This window comes from Protopterus annectens, chromosome 12.part0, assembly GCF_019279795.1.
Source record: "Protopterus annectens isolate FY-2018-M chromosome 12.part0, PAN1.0, whole genome shotgun sequence".
Lineage (NCBI taxonomy): Eukaryota > Metazoa > Chordata > Ceratodontiformes > Protopteridae > Protopterus > Protopterus annectens.
The window spans coordinates 773,295,129-773,315,308 of record NC_056746.1 but is presented as its reverse complement, the minus strand read 5'-3'; the positions used below and the strand labels follow the sequence as shown (position 1 = coordinate 773,315,308).

Sequence of the window (20,180 nt, the reverse complement as noted above, 5' to 3'; positions counted from 1 at the left end):
CTCCCATACTGTCACCCCAAATGTCAGCAGTATCCAATACGCTGATAACTCGACCCTGATTTGCTCAGCTACATCTCCTACTGACTTGAGATCTGCTACCAAGTCCACCTTTAATACAACAGAAAACTGGCTCTCTGAACGTCGATTGCTACTAAATCCTAAAAAAACTAAAATTCTGTTATTCTCACCAACACAAAGGTCTGCTTCTTTTACCTTCACCATAAATGCAAAAGACGGCATAATAATCTCCCCGACCCCTCTACAAAACTACTAGGTGTCATTATTGATAATAACCTAAAATTTGACCTACATGTAAACCAATTGATCATGACCATAAATAAAAACTTGGGCCTCTGTATAGAATAAAAGCCTTCCTAACCCCTCCAGCTAAGATTGCCATAGCTCGCTCTCACCTACTTTCAACACTTCTATATGCATCCCCCCTTCTCTCCAATCTAAACAAGTCTGTACTTAATAGACTGTCAACCTGTTACAATCACATTGCCAGGTTTGCCACTGGTCTGCCCTTTAGAACCCACCACTGCATCAACCTTAAACAGCTTGGGTGGCTAGCAGGTCCCAGTCTAATCCAATATAAACTTCTGATTATGGCTAATAAAATCCTCTATAATCCAGACAATACACCAGCTCTTAAAAATATAATCACCCCCCCCCCCATAATAATCCAAGACTGCTGAGATCCTCGAACAAACTACTAATTCAGACAATCAAAATTAGCAATGGAGTCGGTGACACCCTCTTTGTAAACTCTGCAGGCAGAGCCTGGAACTTACTTCCAGCTGATATTACTTTGTTCTCCTCCCCGGGCCAATTTAAAACCAAACTCAAACAGTATCTGGCACTAAACTGGATCTGCCACTGCAACAAGCCTGGCTAACTCTCATCATGAAAGTGAATAATCTATTAAAAAATCTACTGCTAATTTTTCCTCTGACTGTGACCAGGGTATCTCTAACTCGTGAATGTGTCTATTCATGTCTGCCTTGCATTCTTTGGAAATACCATTCTGTAATACGTCTTCATTTTTTTTTATTGTATCTGTTTACCTTGGAGCTTTTCTCTCCGGGCCTCCGCTGAAAATGGGACATGTATCCAGTCGGACTATCCCGGTCAACAAATGTAAAATAAAAATAAATAAATAAAATAAAAGATTACCACTTTAATGGAAAAAAAGGACTAAAAATGTTAATAAGAATGATTTAGAATATTTATTTCATTTTGATAGTCGAGTAGGTGAAGTGGTCCAAAGACCCAACCTGAACACAAAGTAAACATAGTAAAAATACTAAGGCTTTATCTTTCATTATCCTTATTTGACAAATTATAAACAAGCTGCACACTTGTACATTTCTTGTGTTCCTGCTGTTTTTCAGGTGGCCACATCACAAACAGTATAGTGGATTCATTCAGAAAGGAGGGCAGCAAGACTACATCCAGAGAAAATCTAACCTACCTTAGCCCTCATCCTGCTAAATGATCAAAAGATGCCTGCTTTCTGACAGCATGTTTTCTGCATCTTACAAACTCAGGGAAAAGCATGACGGTTACAATTTACCATTATATAGTTCTACATAATGAAGTGATAACTTACAACTGCCAAATCGTGGACTTCTTCTTTTCCTGAACTGATGGATGCTCACGGGAAGCTCTATAAAAAGAAATTAGTTTAGATAAACTATGCAAAAGTAATGGTTTCACAGAAAATTATAGGCTGCATAATTCCAGTCAAACAAGTTTTAAATCTGCGCAATATATCCTTTAGTATGCTGCTACATAAGTTGTGTGTCCTCTAACAAGAAATATTCCTCAGTGAATGCAGATTACAAATGTACGGCATAAGTAAATAAAGGATGTAACACATCAACAGTTTATTCATAATGCACAAACCAGACAAAACAAACAAGATCTGAAACCAAAGGTTAATTTACATATGTCAAGCAAGCAAATATTGTGAGATTTACAGATTAAAACTAAGATAAGAAAATGTTTTTAGTTGCCTAGATAAAGCATGTCATATGTACAGAAACATTAGACAATATGGTACCTTGGTGTAGACACTACACAGGCTTGCCTAGTTACCTCCTACATCAAATACACTCCGCCACATATACACAAGAAGACAATTATCAGAATATGTGCATATGCAACCAAATTCAACAGTGATTTGCATGGTGTTGCATTTTTAGCATCTTTACTGTAAGTCATTGAGACTGCAGTATAAATGCAAAGCTAGCATTGCCTTATCCATCAATCAAATTAAATTTTTGTAGCCTAAGACGTAATAACACTGACTGCAACAACACCTGTCAAGTGTATCTCCTTATAAGGAATGGTCCTCCATTTTGAATCTTGAAAGAAAAATCCACGTTTCTCGAAGTTCTACACGGAAAGGGTCTGTCACACATTTAATGTTAAGAAATTTTTTTAACTATCAACAGTAAATAATACTGAATCATCAAATTAACTTTTAATAAGTATGAAGTACTTTAACCAAACTGTCAGCATCCTAGCTTCCCAGTTGAAATTTTTAGTAAGCTGTTTGAAACTGTTCCACATATTGCCCCATCCACATTATGAGATGCAGTACTCCACAATTCAAAGGAAAGAAAGTTGAGAGTTATGCTTGCAACTTATCCGATAAATTATATAAGCACAGGTCTGAAGTAACTCGTAACATCTCCTGTTATAGAAAAATATCACTGTTACATAAATGGAATTGTAAACCAAATTCTATTAAAGCACCTGTAAGATGTTATATGGCACACTGCTTTCATGAAAGGGGTATGTCCTGGTTCTAGTGTGGAAGCTTACAGTAAAGCAGGTGTTGTCCTCATGGCATTGTTATGGTATGTAAACCACATCAATATATGGGAAAAATACTTCAATTAGCATTCCATGTGTTTGATAGAATAATGTCATGTTTCATGCACTGAAATTTTAAATACAGAAAATAAAAAGGGAAATTGATTAACTGGTCCAGATTAAGTATCTACTGTAGATCAAATACACACACACACACACACACACACACACACACACACACACATATATATATATATATATATATATATATATATATATATATATATATATGGGTCCACTTCTTAAACTAGAAATACTGAAATATCGAATTTCAGTATTTCGAGTCAGGATTGTCGAAAGTGGAGTTTTTCGAAACTGCATTTTATCGATTCTCAGTTGTTCGAATTATTAGTAGTTGTTGTGTTCATGTTTTATATAGTGTGCTGTCCCTTTAATGGTTCGTTGTTTTCGAGTTCAGCATGTGTTGGCCGATGTGTGTTTATTAATGGAGATTCAGGTCAGTTTCTATTTTGTTAGGCTTTTGGATAGGATTTTGGTTTAATTTAGTTTTTGGGAAAATTTTAGGAGTTGGTTAGGAGTGTGTGTGTGTGTGTGTGTGTGTGTGTGTGTGTGTGTGTGTGTGTGTGTGTGTGTGTGTGTGTGCATGTGTGTGTCTGTGTGTGTATGTTGAAAGTGGTGGTTTTGTATATTTGTAAGGTGTGTGTGTTTCTCATGCTAGTGTGACCTCGGAGTTGGTATATATAAGTAGCGGGGGTGTAGGGGAGCTTGCCGTCCCGCTTAAATGTAAGATAGTGTTATGTAGAGGGAAATGTAACGTAGTGTTATGTAGGGGAAGGTTTGGATGTTTTGGTTTTTGTTTTTTTTTCCATTATTTTGGGTTTCAGTATTATGTGTTGTCGATTTTGTGGGCTTTCGACATTCTCGACTCGAAATACTGAAATTTAAGATTTCAGTATTTCGAGGTTAAGAAGTGGACCCATATATATATATATATATATATATATATATATATATATATATATATATAGTATTCTCATGGAATCAGTGCTGACCCTGAAAATTATTACATAAGCAAGGAATCAGACCAGCTATGACCATAACAACCCGATTCATAGGGACTGCCTTTCTGATGTACCTGATGCATGGTGTTGGATATCACAGCCATAGAGAAAAGCATTAACAGCACCGTACATCCATCGGTATGCAGTCAGTCTGAAGCATTCAATGTACTGAGGATGAGCTTAGTACACAGTACAGCCTCATGGTCAGCTGAGCTGTGTAAAAGAATGAGAGGTACATGCCACATACAAGGAAGCAGCAGCAAGGCAGTGAGTACTCCCTGCAATACGATGGCCATAAGAAGCAACACACTGTGCGGCAGTCCATGCTTCCTGCATTACAACAGCATGATAGGACATGGCAGCCCATGAACAATTAATTATAATGACTAGAAGGATACTCCATGGTTCTCAAGACACTAAAAGAAAGAACACATTGCATGGTAACATATGCTCCATACACAAAACAACCACTAGGACAGTATAGGCAAAAAGCACTCTGTATGGCATTTCTGCATTTCAAAAGCCAAGAGTATACTACAGCAATGGGGCATTTTATACAGCATTAAACCAAAATAAAATGCAAACAAGTTCGAACTGGCTAAGCAACCACACGAGGCGAGAGAAAAACGATGAAAAAAATAAATTTACTGAGCGCTTTTGTCATTTTTTAAAGCATGACTACTTCAGAATACTATCAAACAATATCCAAAGGTTTTTAAAACCATATCACATGATTAAAACAACCAATGAAAAGCACTTGAAAATTTAAAGCAATACACAGTAACTAAGCAAACAAACTAGTAGTTAAAGAGCAAATGCATTTAAAGATATTACACAAATACAATCCTGCCCTAAAAATATATGCATTAAAGAAATAGGGAAAATTAATCAAGTTGAATAAGAATGCAATTTCAAAACACTAGTGATAGAAAGGAAATCATTTAAACTGGGAAAAGAACATGCATTAAGTCTGATTTGCCACATGAGCTCTCTGAACTGAAGAAGCTCTGACCAAGTCCACCCTGGGGGATTTTTTTCTACCTTATCCAGCCCAAAAAACAAAAAAAGTAGTTATGTACTCACCATAACGTTCCATGCTCATTTGTTTTCAACCTGAGGGACCCAGATCCGGCCACGGATCTAACTCAGCTGCATACTTCAGCTTCAGATCTAAGCTCCAAGCTCCTCCCCTACCCATAATGCCCCTGTCTCCCTCCTCTCCTCAGAATGAGTTTGTTGCAGAAAAAAGCATCATCCTAATATAAACGATTTTGCCCATAACAAACTGGCATAACCACAAAGGGTCTAACCAGGGAAAAACAAGCCAAAGGAGGTGGAGCTAAGAATTTTCCATCTGGTCCATAACGCAGCCCACATAAGGCAAGGGGAAGGAGGGAGGGATGGTTGAAGACAAATGAGAATCAACAATTCAGATGGAATGTTATGGTGGATACATAATTTCTTTATCTGATGTTGTTGTTCTCATTTGATCTTCAACCTGTGGGACAGATTCCCCAGCTATCAATAAACCCTGGGAGGTTCTCATGGAAGGATGTACTGAAGCATGGTTGACCCAAAGGATGTCCTGCCCCTGGAAAAAAGATCCAATTTATAATGGGAGATAAATGTGTCCGGAGATGCCCAGGTAGCTGCAGAACAAATATCATCTAAGGAGACCCTGGACCAAAAGGCGGCAGAAGTCGCAACAGACCTAGTGGAATGGACTCAAACATGCTTTGGAGGAGATAACCCTCTGGCTCGATAGGCTAAAGTGATGAATGCAGAAATCCATCAAGCAATAGCAACTTTAGAAACTGGCTTACCAAGGAAAGGTTTAGAAAAAGATACAAATAGATAATCAGACTTATGAAGAGATTTTGTTCTATGCAAATAAAAATTCCATTGCCTGTGAACATCGAGCAAGTGCAACTTGTACTCTCCATTATTATGGAAATTTGGAAAGAAAACTGGCAAATTGATGACCTGGTTAATATTAGACTCTGATGCCACCTTTGGTAGAAAATATGGATTAGTCCACAGTGACACCCTATCTTTATGGAATACCATATAAGGGGACTTGATAGATAAGGCATGGATCTCAGAAACCCTCTTGGCTAAAACTAAAAAAGCCGTCTTCCATGACAGAAACTGCAAGTCAACTGTGGCCACTGGTTTGAAAGGAGGAGAAACCAGGGCCTGCAACACCAAGGTGAGATCCCAAGGGGGCATTGGGTCCTTAACTGGAGGTCTGAGGAGAAAGGTACATTTCAAAAAGGCCTTACAAAGCTTGGAAGAAGCCAAGGAAACTGAATTTTTACCTATGTGAAAGTTAGAAATTGCTACCAACTGTACCTTAACTGTAGAAAAGCTAGCACCATGACTAAAAATATCCGGCAAAAACTCCAAAATGGTTGGAACTGGTGCAGTGAAAGGATCCAGGTCATACTGAACTGCCCAGTTCGAGAAAAGCTTCCATTTACTAAAATAAACCTTCCTTGTAGAAGACTTGTGAGCCATTACCAAGATCTTCTTGACAGGAGAAGACAGCCTGGGACTACTTACTAGCATGGGAACTAGAGCAGCCAAGCTGTGAACTTCAGGCTGTCTAAGTCTGGGAAAAAGAGGGATGTGTGATCAGATTCGGAACCAGATCTAGTGTCCAAGCTGGACACACTGCATGAGACCACAGAGAGGGTAACCAAACTTGACGAGGCCAGGAGGGGGCAATGAGGGTCACTGAGATCCCCAGCTGTCAAGCTTTCTGAATGAACTTAGATACTAGAGGAAGCGGAGGGTAAGCATACAGTAGACCGGAGGGCCAAGCATGAACTAAGGCATCTCAGGGGGACTCCCCCGGAGGGGTGTTCAGAGCAAAATACTCTCTGCACTTTGCATTGGAAGGAGAGGCGAAGAGATTGCAGCAAGGCTGACCCACTTTAGAATGATCAGTTCTGCTACTGAAGGATTCAGAGACCACTTGAAAGGCATCAGAACTGACCTGCTGAGCCTGTCGGCTAGAATGTCGGACCTACCTGGAATGTGCGTTGCCACCAGAAAATGGTCGGTGGAGATCGCCCACTCCCACAATCTCATGGCTTCGTGACAAAGGGAATAAATCTGCCCCCCCCCCATTTGTTAATGTACCAGACTACTGACATATTGTTCATCTATTTGGCAATAGCCCCCAGAGGAAGATAGCCATGTAGCACTTGCAATGCCAGAAGCACCGCCCTCATCTCCAGGACACTGATAGGCAGACTGGTCTCCAGTGAAGGCCATGTGCCTTGGACCGTCCTTCCCATGCAATGCCTCTCCCCACCAGAGCAGAGAGGCATCCGTGGTCATGGGAGAGGAAGAACAAATGGATGCCCCTGAAGGAGGTCCAGGGATTGAAGCCCCCAAAGAAGAGAGTCCTTGCAAGCAGGTGACAAGCAAACAGGATGAGACAAGGGAAGGTCTAGCAAGGACTGCTGAATAGCTAAAGTCCACTGAAGAACCCTAAGATGAAGGAGTGCTGACGGAATGAGAGTGATCGTGGCTGCCATGGACCCCGAAGCCCAAAAAATTGAATCTGCTGGGGGAAGTTTGGCTTGAAAGCTGTAACTCACATGATGTCGGAGCAAAAGTAGTCTGTCTGGAGGCAGAAATACCTTGCCCTGGGTAGTGTCTATTCGTGCTCCTATGAAGGAGAGAACCTGCACTGGAGCCAACTGAGATATATTGAGTTTTATGTTTATGCCCAGGTATTAGCCAGTCTGGAGAAGAAGATCCATGGCTTGAATTAGTCGATGCCTGGAGGGAGCGGAAAGGAGCCAGTCTCCAGGAAGGGGAAGACCTGAAACTCCTGGAGTTGCACGTGAGCCACCTCTGTCGTCATCACTCTGGTGAACACCCGGAGGAAGTGGTAAGCCCAGAGTGGAGCACTCTGAACTGAAAATGACTGGTTCCCAGCCAGAAGCGGAGGAACCTCTGAGATTACCTGTTCATCTTGATATGCATCTTGGAGGCACACCAAGCACATCCATTCATTTATCTGCAGGAAGGGCAGAATGGATTGAAGGATGACCATCTGAAATTTCATATTGGCAACTGACAGGTTTGGGTCTGAAAGATCCAGAATGGGTCTTAATACCCCTGTTTTCTTTGGCACTGAAAAGAACCTAGAATGAATGCCTAATTTGGATTTGTCTGGGGGGATAGGCTGGATGACTCGTTTTTTGAGCAGCCTGGAAACTTCTATGGCTGCCTACTCCCATTGTGCAGGTGGAATGTCCGGGAAGTATTTGGGAGGGATTGGGGGCTGAAAAAGGGGGTCAAACATCCTCTGGATATTATCTGCAGAACCCAACGATCATTTCTTTCCGACTCCCAGGCTGTTAGGTGCAGAGATAGGCATCCCCCAACTGCCTCCAGAGACAAGCAGTCAGGCAACTCTTCAGGGCTGCTGTGAGGGTCTATCCAGGAATGGGTGTCGCGACCCCTGGTTCCTCGGGCCCCTTCTGCCCCAGGCGTGGTATCTGTCGTATCCCCCTCTGCCTCTGGGGGAAAGCGAATCCTGAGAATCGTGGGAAGAACCTTGAGATTTCCAGAATCACATCTTCATCATCATCTCAAGCTGATTCCTAGAGAAAGATCATTGTGGGGTGGAGAAGCAGATCCCGACGGCAGACAAAGTCTTCCCACCCTTCTCGCTCTGGACTAGGGTGTCTTACCAAAAAGGGTGGAACCGTCATAGAGGGCATTCATGAACGATGCCTTGAAGGGCTCTGAGGAAGCTACGCCTGTCCCAGCTGCCCTAGAGGCACCTTCCATAGCGTGACAGGAGTCTCATCAAGGTAAGAGTGGTCATACAGGAGGAGGACACCTTTTTTCTCCTCTGCTGACATGGACCCTGAGGCCAGACTCAGCGACCCCTTTGACCAGGTCCCTCTGCAGTCTGATAATGTGTGCCAAGTTCAGCGCATGCAGGGTAAATGTCGCTGAAGCATAAGCCCATTTCCTGAAACGGTCCATAGCCCAAGACCCCTTGTCTGGAGGATAGACTGTAGAGCTTTCCTGCGTGAGCTGTTTCTTGGTGGCTGCCACAACCACCATGGCATCAACTGGGGATCCTTTTGACCAATGCTGCTTATCTGAGGGATTGCTGAGTATTTTGTCGAAGTACTTGGGGAAAGGCTCAACCATACCTGGTTCCTTCCATGCCCTAGTTGATATTAGATCCACAAGGGGATCCATGGGCGGGGATACCCAGGAGGTAGATGGTCCTGTGCCAAATGCCTCAAGGAATACTGACTCATCTGGGTTGGGCTTTCAGGCAGACTACCCACCATGCTGATGCAAGATTTCCATGATGCCTCCAAAGGAGACATCCTCCAGGGGGTGAGCGGGGAGAACCCTCCCCTTCCTCCAAGTCAGTATTTTTCATGAGATACTCAAGTGGGGAATGCAAGTGGCCCTTTGGATGAAAATTCCAGGGAGGACTCAGTTACCTCGGAGAGTTCCCGGGGGAAACTCCTGGAGTAAAATGGCAACAAGCTGTCCCTGAGGGGGCAGGGTGGCAGACCTGGGCCCAGAGAAAGAGGGAGCTAGGACGCACTCCAAGGATGACAGTGTCAAGGGTCTCAAAGGAGCTGAGGCAGAAGGTGACTGGATACCTGAAGGAGAGATGGCCAGGACCAGATTTGCCACCCCCTGCACTGATGGGAGAGCTGGAGCAGAGCCTCCTGGCAATGAAACTCTGAGAGGAAGGGCCGACTCCAAATATTTTGAAGTGGACACCCCCACCTGGATCCGATGCTGAGGTTATGGCTCTGAGAGTCGGTCGACTCCGAAAGCGTCTGAGCTGAACCACTCAGGGAAATGGTCAGAGTCAAGGTACCCAGAACCACCGGCACCGACCCTTCGACACCAGGAAACCTCGGACTTGATGACTCCAAAAGTGGTGGTTGGACTGGAAAAGGAGCAATGGGGAGAAAAATAGACTGCGTGCTCCCAGTCCCAGAGGGGGAAGGACCAGGCAAGACTCCCAACTGAATCTGTGCCCGAATAAACTTCTGCACATCCTATCCATCTCGGCTTCTGATAGGCTCTGAGAGGACTGGATGGAAGTGCCACCAACCTGGGCCTGGAGTGGTACCGAGGGGGGAATGAGCCCAGGAAGACTCCAGCTCTGGCAAAAAAATGAGGCAACTGGAGCCGAGAACAGCCCTGGTTTGGATCCGGCCAGGACTTCACCAGGGGCTCAAGTGAGGAAGAGCAGTCAGAGGACCTAGGCTGATCTTTGTCCTTGGAGTGGGACTTCTCCCCATCTCCAGACTTCTTGGTGGGAGGGTGAGTCCCAGAAGCCAGGGTGGAGGAAGAAGTAGAGGCCTCAGAAGGCAGAAGACCCTTAAGAATCAACTTGTTCCTCCTGTCAATCAAAGCGCGGGGGTTGAAGCCCACGCAGATCAAGCAGGAGGGGTCCAGGTGAGATACACCCAGAAAGACAATGCAGAGAGTGTGGCCAGCAAAAGGGGGACGTTTATGGCCACACTCCGGAAACATTTCCTTAAGCCCGGCTTGGGAGGTTCAGCCATGGCAACAGGAGCACACACCACACTCACTCAACATAAAACAGGAAGGGAGAAAGATGGAAAAGAGAGAGAGATTTTTTTTTTAAACTGACGCTAAGTGCACAGGGATAGGGTAGAGGAAAGTAAAGATCAGACAACAAGCTACCCACAAAGAAGAAGAAGAAAGGAGAGGAAAAGACCAAAAAGTAACTGTTGACTGTTAAACGGACTTTGGAATTGAGGAAACACGCTGTAGTTCTAACGAGCAGCAAACGAGATCTGAGGCAGACAGGGGCATTATGGGTAGGGGAGGAGCTTGGAGCTTGGATCCGAAGCTGAAGTATGCAGCCGAGTTGGATCTGTGGCCCGATCTGGGTTCCTTAGGTTGAAGATCAAATGAGAACAACAACATCAGATCTGATAGTTAGAAAATGTATGAATATGTTTGTACAGGGCGTTTACTCATGTTCATACTCTTGATATCATACATATGCTCATAAACACACTCCTTGAATTTCCTCACTGTTTTCCCCACGTAAAAACACAAGTAAGACTGCCAAACAGCTACATAAATGAGACCAGAAGAATAACAGGTATAATAAAAATGGGTTTTTACAACCAAATTTCTTATAGTGACACTTGTTGCCACCAAGATAAATTTACTGGGGGCAAAATCCACACCTGAAAGTACCCTTCTTCCTCCTCATTGAATGGGACTAAGTACCAGGACATTCCAAAAGATCCTTAACATTTTTTTCCTCTTCTAAAAACAATAACAGGTTTGTCCCCCACCTTTTCCAGTATCTGCTCAAATTCTTTTAAGCTTAGCCTCATTAAATTTGTTATACACCAAGTTGTTGGGATATCCATGGTAGTAGACATACCAATTAACTTATTACATTCATTAAGAAATAAGCTATCATCCAAATGAACAAATTACCCTTTTACAATCCCTCTTTTTTGTACAAAGGATGGCAACTAGTAAAATGCAAAATAGCATTAGAATACACAGGTTTCCCATATATATTAGTGATAAATGCTTTGGAATTGTAGTCCTTAGAAATTTCCACATCTAAATAATTAATCTGATCCTGACTTTGTGAGTGCGTAAACTTCAAGAAAGATGTAGTAGAATTAATGCATTTCAGAAAAGCATCTATTTCCTCAGGGGAAACCTTCCATGCAATAAAGATGTCATCCAAAAATGGAAGTAAAGGGGCCATGAGATTGAAAAAATTTTTTCTCCCACTGAATCACGACAATATTAAAAAAAAAAAAAAATATATATATATATATATATATATATATATATATATGTATGTATGTATGTATATATAAACACCTTTATACTTCACATATTGTATACTGCTATTTATCATATAACCTAAGCAACATTACATAAATTATTCAATTCCTGCACTTTTTTAAACAAGAAATATCTTTATTAGACCATCACTTACAACACAGGCAATCATACATTTATATAACTGAAAACAAACCACACCAACACAATCATAGTTGCAAGCATTCTGGGGGGCACGAGTCCCCCATTGCTATACCTTCAGTTTGCAAGAAAAATTGCCCTTCAAAAAGTATAAAATTACTCTTCAATACAAATTCCATAAGCACTATTAACACTTGAATCTTGCTAAAAGAAAAATTAGTGGATTCCATCAAAAACTCGTGAAACAATTCTAGACCAATATTGTGAGGAATAATATTAAACAAATTAACAACATCAATACTAAGAAAATAAATATCATCACAAAAATTAACTTGTCTCAGTTTGAATAAAAAAATTCCATGAATCCCTGCATAAATGATTATACTGCTTTAAAGTGTCCTTAAAAATGTGGTCAATGTATCTGGCAAGGGGGTGAGTTTTTGATGTCTCAGCATTAATAATAGGTACTAAAGGAGGATCTACAACACTCTTATGGATCTTCTGTATACTAAAGATCGAAGGAACAATAGGATATGGACTGTCCAAAACATATATTCATCAAAAGATATTTGCTCTTGAACAAAAAATCCTTAATGTCATAGTTAATTTTCATGTAGGAAATATTTACACAGTTAACAAAGGATTCCTCATAAGTTTCTTCATTCAAAGAAATATTCATCCGGTTGACATAGTCAATTTTATGCAAGATTATAACCCCTCCCCCTTTGTCCAGCTTCATCAATCTTATGTCGTTATTACAACACATTTGCTTTAACAACTTCTGTTCCGAAACAGACAGGTTGTACTGTGCCTCACTAGGAAGTAGATATAACATTTTCTTAAAATTAAAACTACATAGTTTTTCAAACAATAATAGCGAAGGATGTAGTGGAGGACTGTAAAGGCTTTTCTTGTACAAAGTATTAGTCGGCAGGCAAGAATTTTCTGACACAAAATTCATTTTAAAATTCAATTTTCTCAAGAATAATTTTAGGTCAATAATGATTTTTTCTATCCTAGCCTTAGGGTTGGGTAAAAAGGTAAAGCCCTTTGCCAGAAAATTTGCTTACTCACTTTCCATTGGTAATTCACTAAAAGTATATATTCTGAAATCCCCCTCATTGTTAAATGTGATAACAGAGGGATTTGATTCATGGCCCGGGCTTTGTAAAACCACAACATGGCATTCATTATTTAATGTTCCCCCCCTACTGTTGTTCATTCTGCAACCACAAGACTTTTGGGTATTGGAACCCCAGTATTGCTGATCTACAACTGTCCAATGCCCCTGTTTTGATTTCTTATTCTCTCAGACCACCTTAATGGCGGTAACTCTAAAGGAGGAAATTCATCCATAACATCAAGATTTGTACCCACAACTTCTCTTGCCTGTTCTACCGACTCCCGAGGGGTCACCCTACAGGTTTAGGATATGCAATACCATTAAGATACTCTTGCCTGTATCTTTCAAAAAATTTCTCTTTCCTCTGTTTAACAGCATTAGCTACTTTGTCCACTTTAGGAAATACCTAGTCATATTCATCTTTATAATTATGAAAAAGTAAGTTATTAGTAACACATTTATCCAATTCAGTAATTTCACTTACCAAAAGGACCATTGTTTTTTGGTTGTGCTTTACCAAAACATCCATAAGTTCACAACCTTGTTGGTCAACAACCACAAAAGTCAGAACCTTCATCCAAGCCCATTGGAGACTTCCAGCTCGATAAATCTTTAGGTACCTGCTTGGATTTAATGCACTCTATAAAATAACTGTTTTCCAGTTGTAGTTTTCTGAACTTAGTTTGACTTCAAAAATGTCGAATGACTGCTTTGATTTACCTTGGTTATCCACTACTGCAGTAAAAATATCCATGCGCTGATTCAGCTAGGTATTCACATTGTGGAATGACTGCGAATCCACAACTTGCCTCTGCTCACCTCCATCCACACCAATCTTTCTATTAAAGAAATCATAATTCTGCAGTGCCAGGAATGTTGACCACAAGGAAGAGAGTTGAAAGGAGAGGCTTCCATACTTTGATACTTGCTGAGACAATTGCTGTATTAGTCGAGGAAGATGGCCCAGGTCAAACTGTGATTCATCCCTCACATGTGCAGAAATAACTGGAATATCAGACTCGAGAGGCACAGAAGATGTGACAACAAACAAGAAAACAGGCCTGGGACCTGAAATGAGCGCACAACCAAAAGACAATTTGGGTTATGTATGACACAAATGTGGACCTGTTGATTAGTACTGACATAGGGTAAGCATCTGAGGCATATTTTAAGTATTCAGCAGGAAGTTGGTTGGCTGCTAATGTAGTAAGTTTCAGATGTCATAGTTAGTTTTTTGTATTATTTTAGTTTGGACTACTTGAAGAGAAAATGATGAAAAAGATGTATCATGTATCTGCATACTCAACATTTCATTTGCTAACTCACCATCATCATGGGACCAATATTCAACTTCTCAAAATCTATTCATGTGTAATGAAATATTAAAACACAGGTTAATCTCAATAAAAAAACTTTTCTTGCAAAACTGAAGAATACATTTTCAATAAACTATTTAGAGACACACTCTCATGAAGTCCTGATGACCTGATGACCAACTGGTGTTTAACAACTACCAATATATTTCCCTTAATTCCAATCTACCTTCTCAGTTTCACTCTGAAGCGACAATGGACCTTTTCCAATTTGTACACACTGAACTATGTCTAAAGAAAGTACTTGTTCAATCTAATTTTTTTAATTCTGTAAAGATATTCATAAATTCCATTTTTTAATAGGTGTTCTGTCTTCCCCACATATATACGAGTGTATTTATACCTTCTTTAATAAGGACATTTACATTATAAACAGATGTATGCATGTGATTTATATACAGTTCTGACTACTTTTGTTAATCATATGATGGTGAATCGTACAGTCACTCCTGGGGAGACACCTTGGTCCCTTATGGACAGAGGCAGTATGTAAAATACTCTAAGGCATGGCACAAACCTAAGCTTTATTCTAGTCCTTAGGGATTCAAAATTGGATAAAATGTGAGTAATAATGGGTAGGATTGTAAGGACTCAAGTGCTCTTTAGCTGTTAGCCAAGTAATCTCCTACAATCTCTTATGAACCTCATGTCGATTTATAAATATTAAAAAAAACAGGTTGGGGTAAAAGTTGTACAGGAATGATATTGGCATACAAACTGCTAAAACAGACTATTGTCATAAATTCTAATCACTTTGCATTCTTACTAGAAAACATGAAAACAGGATTCTAGCTGGTATTGCTTATTTATAACCACCATGTTACTCCCCTCTAGCATCACAGTATATCATACAGAAGTGAATCCCACTGTCAACTGTTTTATTATTTACTACAGTAATATACCAAAACTGCAGCATTGATACAGTAAACAGCATTAATCACAACAAAAATGCAACCTATGTATGTACCACTGTTCTAATCACTGTCACTGAATGTGATCTGCTTATGTGCTACTGGATTATTGACTTCATCTTTATTTCTTCCTTTTCTACCCATCTGCTGCTGTGCTACCCTGGCTCCAGTGTCCGTACCTACATACTTGGGCTCCTGCCTACCCTGCCCTTACCTCCTGAAAGTACCCTCCCGAACACTCTGACCAAGTACAGGCTAAACAAACTCTTCCCTTGAAAGCTATAAGGCCTTACTACTGCTCCCTGAGTTCTCCCTACAACAAGGATTTCAAGAAACTTGGGCTCCTGCCTACCCTGCCCTTACCTCCTGAAAGTACCCTCCTGAACACTCTGACCAAGAACAGGCTAAACAAACTCTTCCTTCCAAAGCTATAAGGCCTTACTACTGCTCCCTGAGTTCTCCCTACAACAAGGATTTCAAGAAACTTGGGCTCCTGCCTACCCTGCCCTTACCTCCTGAAAGTACCCTCCTGAACACTCTGACCAAGAACAGGCTAAACAAACTCTTCCCTCCAAAGCTATAAGGCCTTACTACTGCTCCCTGAGTTCTCCCTACAACAAGGATTTCAAGAAAGTATGTGAACTTTGTAAATCTGTGCAGTTAAATCGATTCTAATAGGTCCTAGTACGCTACCCTGCCAGACTAGCCATCAGCCACTACCCCCTCTTTTTACTGCTTGCACTCGTAGTTCTCCCCGTAATTTCAACCCTCTCCTCTGCTGCTTTAGTTTTTCCTGCATTCCTTACCCTCTATACTGAACCTCGAAATCTCCTTCCTCCTTTTTTTTCCTGACTCTCCCCTGGGATCTCTTCTGCCTCCTACTGACCGACCACTAGGTGGTGCTCCTCCACCTTCTTGCAGTCCCCACTACTTTTTCCCTCTCCCTCCTCATTTCCCCTATCACAGCCCTCCAACATCTTTCTTCTACTTTCTCCCTCTCTACTGTCCAGGATTCCTAGCTACTTTTCCCTTTATTCAGCCCTCATCTAACCATTTCTGACATCCTCTCCTTCCTCCCACTGCCTTCATCCTTTACATCTACACTCTAACTCCACTTCTCTGTACTTCCCACTCTCATCTCTGCTACTCTTTCCTTACCTATTCACATCCCTGCAAAATTTACCTTCTGACTATTTCTCTCTCTTCTGATTGTTTTCCTCACTTCCTCCTTCGCTGGCTCTCCCGCCTGACTTCTGGCCAGTACCTGCTCTCTCTGTTCCCTCTCCTTGCCCCCTCTCTCCCCCTTCTACGCTCAATTCCTCTCCAAACACTTTATAGCTCCTACTTCCAAATAGTCATCATCTTTATTTCTTCCTTTTCTACCCATCTGCTGCTGTGCTACTCTGGCTCCAGCGTCCGTACCTACATAGTAAGAAACTGGTTTTCTGCATACTTGTAACACTAGACTGTTCTTTGCTATTTTCAGTTGACACACATTGTGTAATTCTGTTCTTGTTTCTACAGTCTCATGCCATTTAGTTAGCGCGTTGCTCGCTAAATTGGAACGTAATCTGCAAAGGGCTGATTTGTTTTGTTGTTATCGCTATTTTTCTACTGCATTTATTCTAAGTAAATTTTAAGTAATTTTGTTCTAGTGACTCCAGTCTCGCACGCCATATAACTAGCGCTTTGCTTGCGTAAGTGGCGTGTAATCTACTAGGACTGGCTTGTTTGTTGCTGATATTTTTCCTTTTTCATTCCTACTGCATTTATTCTATGTATGTTACTATTTTTCTTTCCTGTTTACCTGTGCTAGCTGACAATGTTAATTTCAACAGTGATAAATGCTGAAGAGTCTAACTCTGTAGCCGTATAAGCTGAAAAGTACTCTGAAATTATTCTACGTAGGTTCAACTTTTTTTTTTCTCGTACCTGTATAGAGAGATTAATGACTGTGTTAACTGAAACAGTGCTAGTCGCTAATGCGCCTAGTTGTACATAAATTAACTGTAAAGAAACAACTCTTGGAAGCGCAATTTCCCAGTTCCAACGTGCAGCTTTCGGCTATACCATAACTGTATGGGGCTTGCTTTTTAACTACCACATGCTCTGTGCTAGTTGCACAGTACCCAAAGTAATTTGACTCCTAAACGCTTTACTCCCTAGGGGTAGCTGCTGGCATTTTGTTTTACTATTTGGGCGTGTATTACTTCTAACTCATCCATGCTAGTCATACAGTATTTCGCTCCCTTGTAGCATGGTAAAACTCATTTGAGCAGCTGTTGGATGTGCCTTTAACTGGTCGAGGCTTTTTCTTCTACAAATACTTACTAACAGCCCAGTACCCAAGCCTCCGCAGCATATAAATATACTAGATTCCTTTGAGAAGCTCTCCGCTTAACTTAACCACTAGAATGTGCTTATTTAAAACAGACACCTCAACTGTTGTCCCAAGTTGCAGGTCTAGGTATTTGTTATACTTGAACTTGTGAAGTATTTTGTATAGCCTGGCTTCCCTGTGTCTGCCAAATTGCCTTCCAACTCAGCTAGGTGTATTATTTTTCTTTTTAATTGTCTGCTACTTAAATCCTCTGTGCACTAAGAACTGTGCATCTCTGTTATCTTCCAGTGTTTAGTGGTTTCTGTGTGATTCTGCAAAACGTAACTGTTTTGTTTTATTTAAATTTCTTGATGTAATATACAGCATTTGTCATATTTTACCTATGCATGCCTGACAACTGTTTTCCTGCGTACCTTTGATGCCTACACTGCTGCTTAAAATCTATTTTTCTTTCCCCTATATTTTGTAGCTTGGGCTCCTGCCTACCCTGCCCTTACCTCCTGAAAGTACCCTCCTGAACACTCTGACCAAGAACAGGCTAAACAAACTTCCCTCCAAAGCTATAAGGCCTTACTACTGCTCCCTGAGTTCTCCCTACAACAAGGATTTCAAGAAAGTATGTGAACTTTGTAAATCTGTGCATTTAAATCGATTCTAATAGGTCCTAGTACGCTACTCTGCTAGACTAGCCAGCAGCCACTACCCCCTCTCTTTACTGCTTGCACTCGTAGTTCTCCCCGTAATTTCAACCCTCTCCTCTGCTGCTTTAGTTTTTCCTGCATTCCTTACCCTCTATACTGAACCTCGAAATCTCCTTCCTCCTTTTTTTTTTCTGACTCTCCCCTGGGATCTCTTCTGCCTCCTACTGACCGACCACTAGGTGGTGCTCCTCCACCTTCTTGCAGTCCCCACTACTTTTTCCCTCTCCCTCCTCATTCCCCCTATCACAGCCCTCCAACATCTTTCTTCTACTTTCTCCATCTCTACTGTCCAGGATTCCTAGCTACTTTTCCCTTTATTCAGTCCTCATCTAACCATTTCTGACATCCTCTCCTTTCTCCCACTGTCTTCCCCCTTTACATCTACACTCTAACTTCACTTCTCTGTACTCCCCATTCTCATCTCTGCTACTCTTACCTTACCTATTCACATCCCTGCAAAACTTACCTTCTGACTATTTCTCTCTCTTCTGATTGTTTTCCTCACTTCCTCCTCCTCTTGGTCTTCCCGCTCTGTTCACCCTGTGGGCTCACTCCACTCCCCTACCCTGCCCCCAAATCCCACCCACCCCAGCACATCTCCATTTATTCCTCATTAACCCCTCCCTCCTTATACTTTCAACCAACCACACTCATCCACCAACACCATCAATTATCCAATTCCCATTTCACCCTCAAAAAGTCCACACCGTCTCGTACTCCTGCCTCTGCTCTCTTCAACTAAACCTCCCCTTTCTAATCCATAAGTCACACCTCCCTTCCTCTCCCCTTCTTTAGCACCACAACTGCTCCCTATTTTCCCTCTTATTTCTCTCTTCCCTCACCCATCCTAATCATGCCCTCCCAAATCCTCTATACTTTCAGACTCCCCTTCTCTCTTCTCTTCTTTCTTATTCCTCTCCATCATGCTACTGCATACTCACTAAAACCTCACCCATACCTTCCTTCTTCTTAAACTACCACTCTTACTCGCTCTCAACCTCTCCTACTCTCTCACTTCCACTCTATTTCTGCCTCCCTTATCTCTGCTAACCAATTACACCTCTTCCACCCCAAAATTCTCTCATCCTCTACTAAAAACTTCTCTCTGACATTTCCACTAACCCCTAAGTACTTCATACCTCCCAAACTTAAAAGGCTAAGAGTTGTCTTATGTAATATCCTAGTCTTATCTGGAGACATTAATCCTAACCCAGGCCCCCACCTCAGTACAAATAACTCACTCTATCCCCTTCCTCCCTTACCTCTAATAAGCCTCTCCCCCCTTCTCCTTCTTCTCCTCCTTCCTCTCTCAGCACCCTGAAAATCTTCACCATCAATGCTCAGAGCCTTAACAACAAAATTCACCACATCCATGCTTGGATCAACCACAACCTACCTGACATCTTAGCCATCTCCGAAACCTGGCTAAAACCTCATATTTCTGATTCTGAAATATTACCCCCAGGTTTCAACATCCTAAAAACTGACCGGTTAAATAAAACAGGTGGAGGTTCTGCCCTTATCTACTCTAACTTTCTCTCCTTAATCCCCCTTCACATCCCAGTCCCTCAATTCAAGAACACTGAAATAACTGCTAGCCTCCTCCAACTCAATAAACACAAAAACATCTGCTTCACTGCCTTACACATCTCCCCTGGGGACAATATCTCCACCCTCGAGAATATTCTCCACTGGGCCTCATCTGAAATAAACTATGAAACCTTTATTTTAGGTGACGTCAACATTGACTGGAACAAAATCAACACCCCTTCCCCCTTCCTAGCCATCAACCTCTTCAACTTCTCCCAAGTAATCCATTCAACAACCAGAC

At 41.6% G+C, this 20,180-nt stretch overlaps 1 protein-coding gene across 1 annotated transcript in view; it reads right to left on the bottom strand.

The window, feature by feature from the left end:
- Positions 1–20,180, bottom strand: part of MAPK8IP3 (mitogen-activated protein kinase 8 interacting protein 3) — a 3,746,918-nt gene that overhangs the window by 1,649,369 nt on the left and 2,077,369 nt on the right. The window contains exon 14 of the mRNA XM_044088957.1: positions 1,613–1,669. Within this exon, the coding sequence (XP_043944892.1) occupies positions 1,613–1,669 (57 nt within the window). The remainder of the gene's footprint in view (positions 1–1,612; positions 1,670–20,180) is intronic.